This window comes from Erythrolamprus reginae, chromosome 8 (genome assembly GCF_031021105.1).
Source record: "Erythrolamprus reginae isolate rEryReg1 chromosome 8, rEryReg1.hap1, whole genome shotgun sequence".
Lineage (NCBI taxonomy): Eukaryota > Metazoa > Chordata > Lepidosauria > Squamata > Dipsadidae > Erythrolamprus > Erythrolamprus reginae.
The window spans coordinates 42,319,603-42,331,902 of record NC_091957.1 but is presented as its reverse complement, the minus strand read 5'-3'; the positions used below and the strand labels follow the sequence as shown (position 1 = coordinate 42,331,902).

Below are 12,300 nucleotides of genomic sequence, written 5' to 3'. Positions count from 1 at the left end.
TTAGCTGCAGAGTCGGCTGGCGGAGGCGAAGACAACAGCCGCCGGCTCTCTCCCTCCACTCTCTCCGGCTCTCTCACTTTCTTTTTCTCTCTGTTGCCGGCGTGGTGAACAAGAGAGAAAGAGAGAGAGAGAAAAAGGAGGGGAGAGAGAATGAGAGAGAAAGAAAGCAAGAGAGAGAGAGAAAGAGAGGGGGGAAGGAGGGAGAGGGAAAGACATAGAGGGAGGGAAGGAGGGAGAGAGAAAGAGAGCAAAAAAGAGAGGAAGAAAGAAAGAGGGATGGAGAGAGAGAAAGAAGGGAAGGAAGGGAGAAAAAGAGGGAGGGAGAAATAGAGTGAAATGGAGGAAGAGATTTTTTTTGTCCAAACTTTTCTTTACCCCCCCCCCGCCCCCGCCCCCCCAGTGTTCCCCAGAATTTTGAAAATATGAATAATGTGCCGCGGCTCAAAAAAGGTTGGGAAACACTGCTCGAGAATATGGGAATAAAAGACAGTTAAATGGTTAAGGATGTAAAAGCCAGCTCAGTATAATAGTTAAGGAAGCAGCTAGAAACTGGGAGATTGTGAGTTCTAGTCCTGCCTTAAGAAATGAAGCCCATGGGGGACTTTGAGCAAGTCAATTTCTCTCAACCCCAAGAAGTAGGCAATGGCTAGCACCTTCCAAAATCTTCCAAAGAAAATTGCAGGGACTTATTCAGGCAGTCATCAGGAGTCAATACCGACTCAACACAACAACTTTGTGACTAGAAACCTGCTTATTTGAGAAGTTACAATATCCAGGATTCTCATTTGAGAAGTTACAATATCCATGATCGTTTTATATGTTTAATTTAATATTAAATGCTGTAATTATATTAATTTAAAAACTGAAAAAAAAACCCTCCAATCTTTACAAATACAATCTTTGCATTCAATTCCTCAAATTGTACATGGTTTATATTTAGAAATATCACTCAAGTCCCATTTTATTATTTCTTTACTTAAAATGTTTTTAAAATGCAGGTCATTGCTACACATCTAAGAAGTGTATAAACATCAGTGGCAATGATCAGCATGACAGAGTGATTTATTATTTCAATACCACTATAAAGAAGTATATATATTAAAAATGCAAGTCAGCTTATGACTGGTTATCAGTTTCATATTTCTTCTACCATAAAGGAGCAGATATTTATTTACTTATTATTTTATGTACACAAAATTATTACATAACATACAAATATACAATGGTAGGAATCCTAGATCCCATTTATAGTTATAGCTCAACATCAGTTCACAAAATTTTGTATACCTATAATATAAATATTTTCAGATATATTTGTAATTTATATTTTATATTTGTTTCTTTTGTATATATCTACTTTCTAGTCAATTTTTTCTATATATCATATATCTCTTTTATGGATTTCTTTAATACATATTGCCTTTTCCATTTCTATATACATTCATATATATGTACATCTAACAAATTAATATTCACACTTTTCATAAACTTTATTCTAATACAGTTTCAGAGAACAGTTTGGGTAATATGTTTTCTTAGGTTTTTTTAATGAGTTTTATTCTCCTTTTTGATATGTTATTACATTAAAATATCCAATTACGTTAAAGTCTATTATTATTTTTGTGTATTTTATTGTAGAATACATTTGAATTTGAATGAATCATAACCCTTTTACCTTACTAGTACACAATTTATTTTTTATCACACCCTACTTTGTTTTAATTTCTAATTTTTGTCTTACTAATATTACATAACATCATGTAGTATAATATTTTTCTATGGCTAACTAATTTCTTATAACTAAATTGGTAAAAAAGTATTCCTGTAACAAACCACCTTAATTCTAGAACAATTATAATAATATTTGGAAAGATAAATATTTGAAGCAGTGTGTAGAAAAAGTGAAGAGATAATCTAAGAAAACATAATACTTATCAATCTTTTTTGTCAGTGTCAATCAGAGTCCTATTACTTGCAACAAGAATTTTGCTTAGTCACCTATCAGCGTTACTGTCTCTTCCACTATGTATAACAGTTAATTTAAATTATCTTTCTTCTAGTCAAATATGCCTTCCTCTTTTACAATGAAAGTTGTCTTTCAAATCCTTAGGTCCAAAGAAAAAAGTCTAATATCCAATTTATCCCCAAGTGCAGTTCTGAAGGTTTATTTTTCTTTCTCTCTAAGCTGTCTGAAATCCACTTTCTTTAATGGCTTCTCTTCCAGAAGTGTGACACTTCCACTTCTTAATTCTTCCTCCTTTAGCACTTAGTTCCACTTCTCGCAATATTTAAAGTTTAAAGTCACAGGATCTTCTAACTTCCCGGTACAAGAATGCATAACAAAGTTTATAGCAAAACGAAATCCAAGGCACCTCTTTAGACTTCTCCGTTGTTGTTTCTCTTCCTTCACATTTGTGTGTTGTCAGTTCTTATTTCCATTTCAGCTTCAACATCAGCAAATACTGCTTTCTCGTTTTTAGAGTCTTGATCTTAGCGCACAATTTAATTCTTTGTTGTCATTCTCACCAAGTGCCAAAGATCTCGACGATTCAGTTTGTTCTGGTCTTCGCTGTAAAAGTCCCTCTTCTGCTTTCTGCTGTGTGTCAGTCTTCATTCTGGACCTGTCAAATGAGGCAGGTTTTCTCCAGACGACTTTGGGACTTTGGAGGGGTTCTCTCGAGTGAATGGGTGTCTGCTTCACAGCCACTCACTCTCCAGAGTATCCCCCACAAATGCACTGATCTCTTCGGGATTTGCGATGCCCCAAATGGGCACCCGACTGCAGATATTCATGCTGTGGGTCCGGAGCCCGTTCCCACAGCATGCACCGCTAGGGCGATCACCACCGGAAGCCTCCGGGAAAAGAGATTTATTAACTGAATAAAATTATTTTGCATATCTGGTTTAAGAAAGAAGGTGCCACTAACTCTGTCCTCAGAAATCCTCATTTCTGTTCTCATATGAAAACTTTCTTTTTTGTATACCAACTTTTGTGGCTTGGTGGCCTAGCTGGGGGAAGGAGAGGGAACTGGGCCACAGAAAGAAATGGGATGGCGCAAGCCGATTTGTGTGAACAGCAGGCTGGTGTGCATCCCCGCGAGTGCCCGCCAGTTTGCCGCTCGCACAGTCTGTGGGTGTGCATGCGGCTGGCCTGCTAGTTGTGCCACTCATGTGGCCCACTTCCACATAGGACACAGCTGTAATGGGCTGCAGCCTGGGGGCTGGGGACCCCTGTTGTATAGCATAGGACAGTGATGGTACAAGCATGCGCTCGTCTGAGCCACAACCCGGAAGAGGAACTGCCCAGGGTGCATGCACTCGCCAGAAAATGAACTTTTGGTTTCCGGCCCGCGCATGCGCGGCGGCCAGATAATCTTCTGCATTTCTGACATGCATGCGTGTGCGATGATCATCTGACCAATGCGCATGCTCATGCAGGAAAACGGAAGACCAGCTCTTCCAGTTTCCCGCACTACTGCGCGCATGATGACCAGCTGATCATCACGCACTCATGCACACTAGAAACCTGGAAGAGGAATGGGCAACGCTGCACATGCCAGGTGACATAGCTCCGCGTGCCACTTCAGGCACATATGCCATAGGTTTGCCATCACGGGCATGGGATGTTCATAATAAGTGTATCTTACAATGTTGCAAGCATTTCAAGTTGGATCCATTATGCAAAAGCATTTTTAGCCACAATGTAAACTTCAAACCAAAAATAGATAATGAAAAACGTCCTTACTCCCCACAACTAGCAAATACAGGAAAGGAGCCTTTATTGTACCGGAGCAAACTGTGTACATATGTTTAATAAAGGATAACTAACATATTATGCATGATTCTGACTACATGCTGCAGACAGCAATCACATCGATGACTGATGAATTGGCTGAGAGTCCTATTAAGTATATAGAGGGGTTCTGGAGGTACAAGGGGAAAAGCCACCGTCAAATCAAATCAAATTTTATTATCTTCATAAAGGGTAAAGGTAAAGGTTCCCCTTGCACATATGTGCTAGTCATTCCCAACTCTAGGGGGCAGTGCTCAACTCCGTTTCCAAGAGCCAGCACTATCTGAACAAGTCCCCGTGGTCATGTGCATGACTAATCACCGAAGGTGCATGGAACGCTGTTACCCTCCCACCAATGGTAGTTCCCATTTTTCTACTTGCATTTTTTTACATGCTTTCAAACTGCTAGGTTGGCAGAAGCTGGGACAAGTAACAAACACTCACTCCATTACGCGGCGCTAGGGAGTCAAACTGCTGACAAGCTCAGTGTCTTAGCCACTGAGCCACTACGTCCCTTATTATCTTCATAGACCAATGTAAAAAAAAAAAAAGGAAAGAGGAAGAGCAGGAAGGCTTTTGTTTTGTTTCTCGAAGCAACAAGAAGTCACATGGTTCATTTTCTAATCGAGATCAATTCTGATTTCTAAGCCTTTGTTTTGTCCAAAAGGCATCACCACAAAAGTGACAAGTTCTAGCCGTTCAATGGAATCACAACAATAGTGTTCTGTTATAGCAACCTACACATGCCATTTGATAAAAGCAGAAACAAACCAAGAAAACAATACATAATATAGTATTGTCTAAGCAACCAATGATCAAACATTTATAATTTTTCTTCACAGGCTATGGAACAGATAGGAGAAAATCTATGAATTCAAGTGTCGAATAACTGGTAAGAAATATAGTTCCCTCTAAGCTGAGCAGTGAGCAATCGCTCACTTAAAAATCATCATCAACTCAGAGTTTTTCAAACCTGCCCAGAAGCCGAGAGGGAAAGACTGAGAGGGAAGGAGAGAGAGAGGAAGAGAGGAAGAGAGAGAAACAGATAGAAAAAAGAGAGGAAGGAAAAGAGAAAGAAAAAGAATGGGAGTAAGGAAGAGAGAAAGAAAATCAAAATCTAGTTTGAAACTAGCTCAACTATTTAAGTGGCATTTTGATATTGATAGAGTTGCCCTAATATGAGCTCACTGTTATAGACACACAGTACAGTATTTTATTTTGAAATTCTCTGAAGCAAAACAGGGTGGTTTGTTTGTTTGTTTGTTTGTTTAATATTTCTGTGCCGCCCAGTCCCGAAGGGACTGCCGCTCAGACACTATACTTTTCCGCCCACCCACCCCAAAAATTAGAGGGAACACTGGTAAGAACTGTAAAATTCTTCTGCCAAATAGGTATGACCAAAAGGGGGGGGGGGGGCTGTGTCAAATCACAAGGTGGTCTCAATATTATTACACATCCTGTCTCGCTTACAAAGTTTCCTGGAGATCCACAAGAATTCCCCCCCCCCCCCCATTGTTTTTAATACCCTGTTCTTATTAACAAACCACAGCTTAAAAGAGAGGAAAGGAGTGAGATAATGGCGTATTTTCTTTTTCTTATTAATTTAGAGGTAATTCTATCTAAAAATACTTTAATTTTCGTGTTCATGGATTGTTGGGTGATACTTCACGATCACACAAGCATTTTCCCTGCTAATGTATGAGCAGAGTAATCCTTGTTTACCAAGGTTGTGCACACAAACATTTAGATTGAGATTAGTTGGGAATAACTACTCAGCCACACACATATACTAACTTGAATTAAAGTTTACTTTGAGAAATAACATATTCAGATAAGCAGTCTAAAGTCATACATATAATAAGTCAGAAGAACAATCCAAATATTACGAAGTACATAGTCTTTCTTTGTCATAATCAGCAAACAAAGGTACCAAGCCTAAACACATTTTAGCTATGATACATGACTACAATACAGAGATTGCCAAGAATTGCAGAGCAAACCTAACAGTGAGTAGCCATTAACAGGCAAGTAGCCAGGCAAAGAGAAACAGAGAAGGTGACTCAGAGAAATAAGCTATAACTCTAGCTCCCTCTAGTGGGTGTCTGCAACACCTGCAACCAATATATTGCCAACCAACAGTTATGGACAGAGTCCTAACATTCCCTAAGACATTGATGGTGAACCTTTTTTTCCTCAGGTGCCGAAAGAGCGTGTGCACATGCTATCATGCATGCGCAAGTGCCCACACCCATAATTCAATGCCTGGGGATGGCAAAACAGCTTCTTCTACCCCCTAGAGGCCCTTTGGAGGCCGGAAATGGCCTGTTTCCCAACTTCCAGTGGGCCCAGTAGGCTCTTGTTTCACCCTTCCCAGGCTCCAAAGGCTTCCCTGGAGTTGGAGGAGGGTAAAAACACCCTCCCCAATCCCCCCGGAGGCCCTCTGGAAGACAAAAATGCCCTCCCAGAGCCTCTGTGTGAGCCAAAAATCAGTTGGCCAACACACACACATTGGAGCTGAACTAGGGCAATGGCTCGCGTGCTAGCAGATATGGCTCCTATGTGCCACCTATGGCACCCATGCCATAAGTTCACCATCACTGCCTTAAGATATTTGGTCCCTTTTTTGTACGGGTAAAGTGATAACAAAATGAATCCGGCAATTCATGGAGTATGCCAAACAGAAGCATTACAATCACTGTATTGCGCTCATGATATCAGGCTTTTAGATATTCTAAGCAAGCAGAATTTAGGCTACATTCCATCAGTCTGAAGACCAGACAGCTCTGTTGCTACCTACAAAAATTGCCATCTCAAAATACAAACTCTTATTCAAATCACATTGAACACTGCAAAATCCCAAATCTTTAAAAACCTCCCCGATGTCCTTCTCCCTGACCTTAAAAAAGATAAAATAGACAAGCTTTGTGACAAAGAAGAATCTCTGAAAACAACTGCCATACCCCACAGGAGGGGTCTCCAATCCTTGACAACTTTAAGCCTGGCAGACGGCAAATCCCAGAATTCCCCAACCAGCACAGAGGGTATAATGCTTGCCACTCAATTTCATCTACTTTTATTGATTGATTGATTAATCGAATTTGTATGGCCAAAAGCGACTCAAGACAGCATATAACAATTGAGCAACGTAATGGTTCTAGAAGCAACAAATGTAAAAATAAACAAATCCACATTTTTTTTAAAAAAAAATTAAACCTATAAATAAAAACAGGCATACAAACCCCTGGGGAGAGAGAGGAGACGAATGGGAAACTCTACAAAGGAGTCATCTAAGCATGTACCGTATCTGGTTCTCGGGGAGCATCAAGCCTAATAACATAACCATGAGGGACATCCATAATGTTAAAAGGGATGAAGTGCATGTCCATAAGGTGGGGGTTCAAGGCAGAGAAGGCATGTCTCCTGAGGTCCACCAAATGTAGGCTCCTACCTGGTGGTACCTGCAGCAGGTCTTCTCTGCCAGATCTCATGGAATGAAAAGGTGGGTGTGTTGCGTCGGAAATGTTACAGTTGCTACAGTCAAATCAAATCAAATTTATTATTACAATCGTGGACTAAAGCAAATAAAAACACTTAGTGAATATGCAATCAGGAGCCTAGGATAAAATGATAAAAAAAAGATAAAATCCATAATAAAATCCAGTCTATCAATTATGCATTGTCAATACTACTAAAATTGCAATCCATAAGCTATGAAGTCTATATTCAGTTTGATACTATTAGGGAAAGGAATAAATAAGGTTGCTACAGTCGCGTGCGGGTGTTACATCCAGGTTCTGACCCTCTGCGCATGGGCAAAAGCCATTGCGTGTGTGTGCAGAGGGTTCGTTGCCAGCTGTTTTCAAGCAGTGGCAATCGGGGAAACCAGTTTGGGGACGCGGCAAGCAGGCCATCACTACCAGTTCGGTGAACGGGGCCAAATTTCTGCTCACACAAACCAGTCTGAACTGGTAGCAACCCACCACTGGCCTAGACGCAAACTGGCGTCCCAATGTAGCTCGCGGAGCAGAGGAGTCGCATGAGCTGTTCTGTTTCAATCTACTGTTAAAAGAATAACTAAGCTAAATCTTAATGTTTAACTAGGCTCGACGCGCAAAATTTTGCCACCAAGCAGCCATTCAACTGGAAACTAGTAGAGATGTTACAAAGCCGATTATAACAACCTGACTTGCCTAATACGTTTTCTTTTTTCACAATGCAATTTGTTGTATGAATGATTTAAACTTACAGTTGCACACTGTACAATAAGTGTCCCAAGTGATCATACACAGAGGGGCTCTTATGCATTTTATACCCACTGAAAGCGTGTAGACTGCAGTGTTTCTCAACCTTGGCCGCTGGAAGATGTGTGGACTTCAACTCCCAGAATTCCCCTGCTGGCTGGGGAATTCTGGGAGTTGAAGTCCACACATCTTTCAGTGGCCAAGGTTGAGAAATACAGGTGTAGAGATTCTCAGTCATCCAAGTCATGGTTGTCCCAAAGATGTTTTTTTTTCAAGAGGCAACTGGACTTTCTTGTTTTTTTTTCTGTTGAAGACATTTCAATTTTCATCCAAGAAGCTTCTTCAGCTCTGACAAGATAATCCGTCCATTCCCCACTATCCTGTCCGAATTGAAGAAGCTTCTTGAATGAGAAGGGAAACATCTTCAACAGGAAAGAAAACAAGAAAGTCCAGTTGCCTCCTGATAAAGCACCTTTGCGTTTCTACCCATTGCAATGAATGAATGAGCTCTTCTTAAATTTAATCATTTTGTATTATATATATATATTTACCTTTTTATCCTTTTGTAATCTGCAACAGTGAGATGGGTGGCATATAAGTTTAATAAATTTAATAAATAAAGTAGAACTCAGGTTTTCAGCAGAAATTTCCAAACACACGCTCTATTGAAGCATAAAGCTACTGGTGTTTTTTTTCACAGCTCCATGCCCTGTAGATAAGGTAAGCAAACACCTGTGTCTGTTAAGACTGTTATGTAAATTTGAGCATGGAAACCTCAGTACTTACCCTGACTACACTGAAGTCCAGCTTAGTTTCTTGTGCACACTGTAATATGAGCTGAAAGCAATTTTTACTCTGATTTGTCATTCCATGTTCATAGTAACGCTGCAATATCCTCTGTTGTTCTGCAGTAAATACAGAACGCAGATTCATCTAAAAATAAAAGAAGATACTCTGAAAAAAGAAATAATTTAATACTTACAGGGCATTTTAAAAAAAAATAGCACAGGCTCCCATTTATCTAAAGAAATAGAAAACTACAGCAGACTGAGTCTAATTTATTCCGGTTCCCCTGTGAATATTTTTAAATATAGTTTACAAACACTCAAAAACAAAATGAAGCAGTAACTATTTACATTCAGGAATTAAGTGTAGTTCAACACAAATAGAACTCCGATACTATTAAAATGATTAAAAGGTTTGTTTACAAGAGAAAAACGGGCTTCTAACACTCACAGAAAAACAAGCAAATAAACAAGAAAAAGGATCCTGGGTGAAGTTGTAGACAGAGAGGTCTTGGTTCTCTATTGATCCCAGAGACGCAATTGTGAAACCTAATGCAGTTTTTCCTGACCTGAGCCTCTTCTATTGCCCCTGATGAATGCTTAGTTGAGACTAATGGGATTTCTACTCTCCGATATCTGGAAAGTTGCAGAAAGGACTGCTATTGTCTGCTATCACTAAGCTCAAAGCTCTTACAAGTAGCTCTTGCCTTGCAACAGCTCACTTAGTGACCGTTCGAAGTTACGACGGCACTGGAAAAAGCAACTTGTGACTTTCTCACACACAACCTCCATGGTCACATGATCAAAATTCAGATACTTGGCAACTGACTCACAGCTATGACGGTGGCAGTGTGCCAGGGGTTGTGTGGACCTTTTGTAACAATCTGACAAGCAAAGTCGATGGGGAGGTGTGATTTATTTACTAGCTTAACAACTGCAGTAATTCACTTAACAAGGGTGGCATGAAAAGCTATAAAACGGGGCAACATTTTGCTTAGCAACAAAAATTTGGGGCTCAGTCGTGACCGTAAGTCAAAAACTGTATGTACTAGTTACTGCAGTTTGTAAACGCTACTTAACACTTTAGCTGGAAATGAGACATTACAGCATGAAATGAGCCAGATAGGATTTGTCCAGTAATCTATAATGAGGTTATCATCATGGTTTAAAGTGGTGAGTTTATCCATGACAAAATGTGACTTGTCACATTGCAGGAGGTTGAATGTAGTATTGCAGGCTAATTCTGCAATTTGACTCTCACTGGCTTAAGGTTGACTCAGACTTCCATCCTTCTGAGGTCGCTAAAATGAGGACCCAGATTGTTTGGGGGAAATAAGCTGACACAGTAATACACACACACACACACACACAGGGGTGAAATCCAGCAGGTTCTGGAGAACCTGTAGCAGAAATTTTGAGTAGTTCAGAGAACCAGCAAATACCACCTCTGTCTGACCCCAGAACATGGTGGGAATGGAAATTTTGCAATATTCTACTGTATTTTGATTTTATTGGATATGTTATAATGTATATGTTATAATGTATGGTATGTTATATCCAACAAATGTACATGATGTTATATCCAAATATATGTTATGTTATGTCCAACAGATTCTTTCAAGCATATTTTTCTTAACATTGTTAGTGATTTTGGCTAAGATGTACATCTGGTCATAATTTGTTGCATAATTTTGGTCGCAAACTGATTTGGTCATGACCTAAATCTAATTTTGGAAATGTGGTGCTTACAAAAGAAAAATGACGTGGAAATGGAAATCGGACGCAAAACCCCCACAAAATATGGATTTTTTTGGTCAGAGTCCAGTTTGGTGGTGGTCAGAAGCGTTCGTGAGCAGAGATTCTACTGTGCTTTGATTCTATTGGATATCCAAAGGACCTGGGCTGCACCATAGTAGTGAATATTGCATAGTGTAGTCTTTGCATAGTGTAGTCCAAGAAAATGGACACTGCTTAATCAGTTGTATCTCCTGTATTCTGCTCCTTTGTGTGCTCCGAGTCTCCGGAGAGGGGCGGCATTATTATTATTATTATTATTATTATTATTATTATTATTATTATTTATTAGATTTGTATGCCGCCCCTCTCCGCAGACTCGGGGCGGCTCACAACAGTGATAAAAAACAATATGTATTGACAAATCTAATAAGTTAAATAAATAAGATGCTGATTTACAGTATATCCTGGCTGAAAGTTGTTCCTCTTTTGACAACCTTGGATCAATATATTGGGATTATCAATCAGGTTCTCAAAGGTGCCTATGGATTCCATTCTTTAAACAGAGAGACATCAAGTTTGATTGAAAAGTCGATAGCTGAAATGAAGCAAACACTAATGAAAACGACTTCCGATAGAAGTCAGGGGAACAAAGAACTGGTACAAATCAATGCTAAAAGCACTTCGGCTAAAGCCATTTCAAGTTTGCTACCTAGCTGTTATTTCTAGAATGTGTTCTATAGCATTAGCACTTAAGACTTATATAGCACTTCACAATGATTTACACCCTTCTCTGTTGCAGTTAGCTCTGGCCCAGCTCCTTCCCCAAGGACTGTGGATGAGGGGGAGACATCCACATGCTGCAGGCCTGTTTCCCCCCCCCCCCGGTGGAATCTGCTGATGAAGGCTCCTCTGACCAAGAAGACATGAGTGACAGGGAGGAGAGTGTGGCAGACAGCTCAGAAGGAGATCAATTATCTAGCTCCTCCTTGGATTCAGAACAAGAGTTAATGATACAGCCACGCATGCGGAGAGCAATGCATAGGCAACAACAACTGAGAGATTATTATCAAAGAAAATGAGGCCACCTGTGGTTGGGTGGGGCTGTGGTCATTAGTGAGGCTGCTATAAATAGCAGCATGTGGGTTTGGCCATTGTGGAGGATTATCTGATCCTTGTGTTTCATGACTGCTTTACTGACTTTGACCTTTTTCTGTGCTGATTTTCCCCCGCTTTGAAACTAAACCAGAGCAAAGTGTGTTTCACTTTGTGAAAGAAGAAGGACTGTAAATTGCCTCACAGCTGCAAGCTAAATATCACAGAACTGATAAGGGACTTGTACAAATTACCAGTTTGTTTGGAGACCAGTGCTCTTTACTATACCAAAAGAGGGCTTAGTTTAAGTGAATTTTCATTATAAAGAACATTGTTGAGAATTTTCAAACGTGTGTGTGTCTGAAATTTGTACCTGTGAATTTTTGGGAGGAGTGTACCAGAGAGCCCGACAGAACATTCTCTAAGCAGTTTACAATGTCAGCGTATTTCCCCCAACAATCTGGGTCCTCATTTTACTGATTTTGTAAGGGTAGAAAGCTGAGTCAACCTTGAACTGGTCAAGATCGAACTGCTGGCAGTGAGCAGTGAGTTAGCCCGCAGTACTACATTCTAACCGCTGTGCCACCACGGCTCTTAAGAAAGTAGACATTAACCCACAAATTATACTGAGACTCAATGTTGTTGTGCTGAG

General features: G+C 40.0%; 1 protein-coding gene across 16 annotated transcripts in view; it reads right to left on the bottom strand.

The window, feature by feature from the left end:
- Positions 1 to 12,300, bottom strand: part of HDX (highly divergent homeobox) — a 51,631-nt gene that overhangs the window by 31,967 nt on the left and 7,364 nt on the right. For 8 of the 16 annotated variants that reach the window (XM_070759767.1, XM_070759764.1, XM_070759766.1 and 5 more), the window contains one exon: positions 8,821 to 8,967. The exons of 4 other annotated variants lie outside the window; for them this stretch is intronic. In XM_070759767.1, the coding sequence (XP_070615868.1) occupies positions 8,821 to 8,967 (147 nt within the window). Of the gene's footprint in view, positions 1 to 8,820; positions 8,968 to 11,012; positions 11,152 to 12,300 lie in introns of all 16 variants that reach the window. 4 more of the 16 variants (XM_070759760.1, XM_070759757.1, XM_070759756.1 and 1 more) reach the window with 1 other exon arrangement.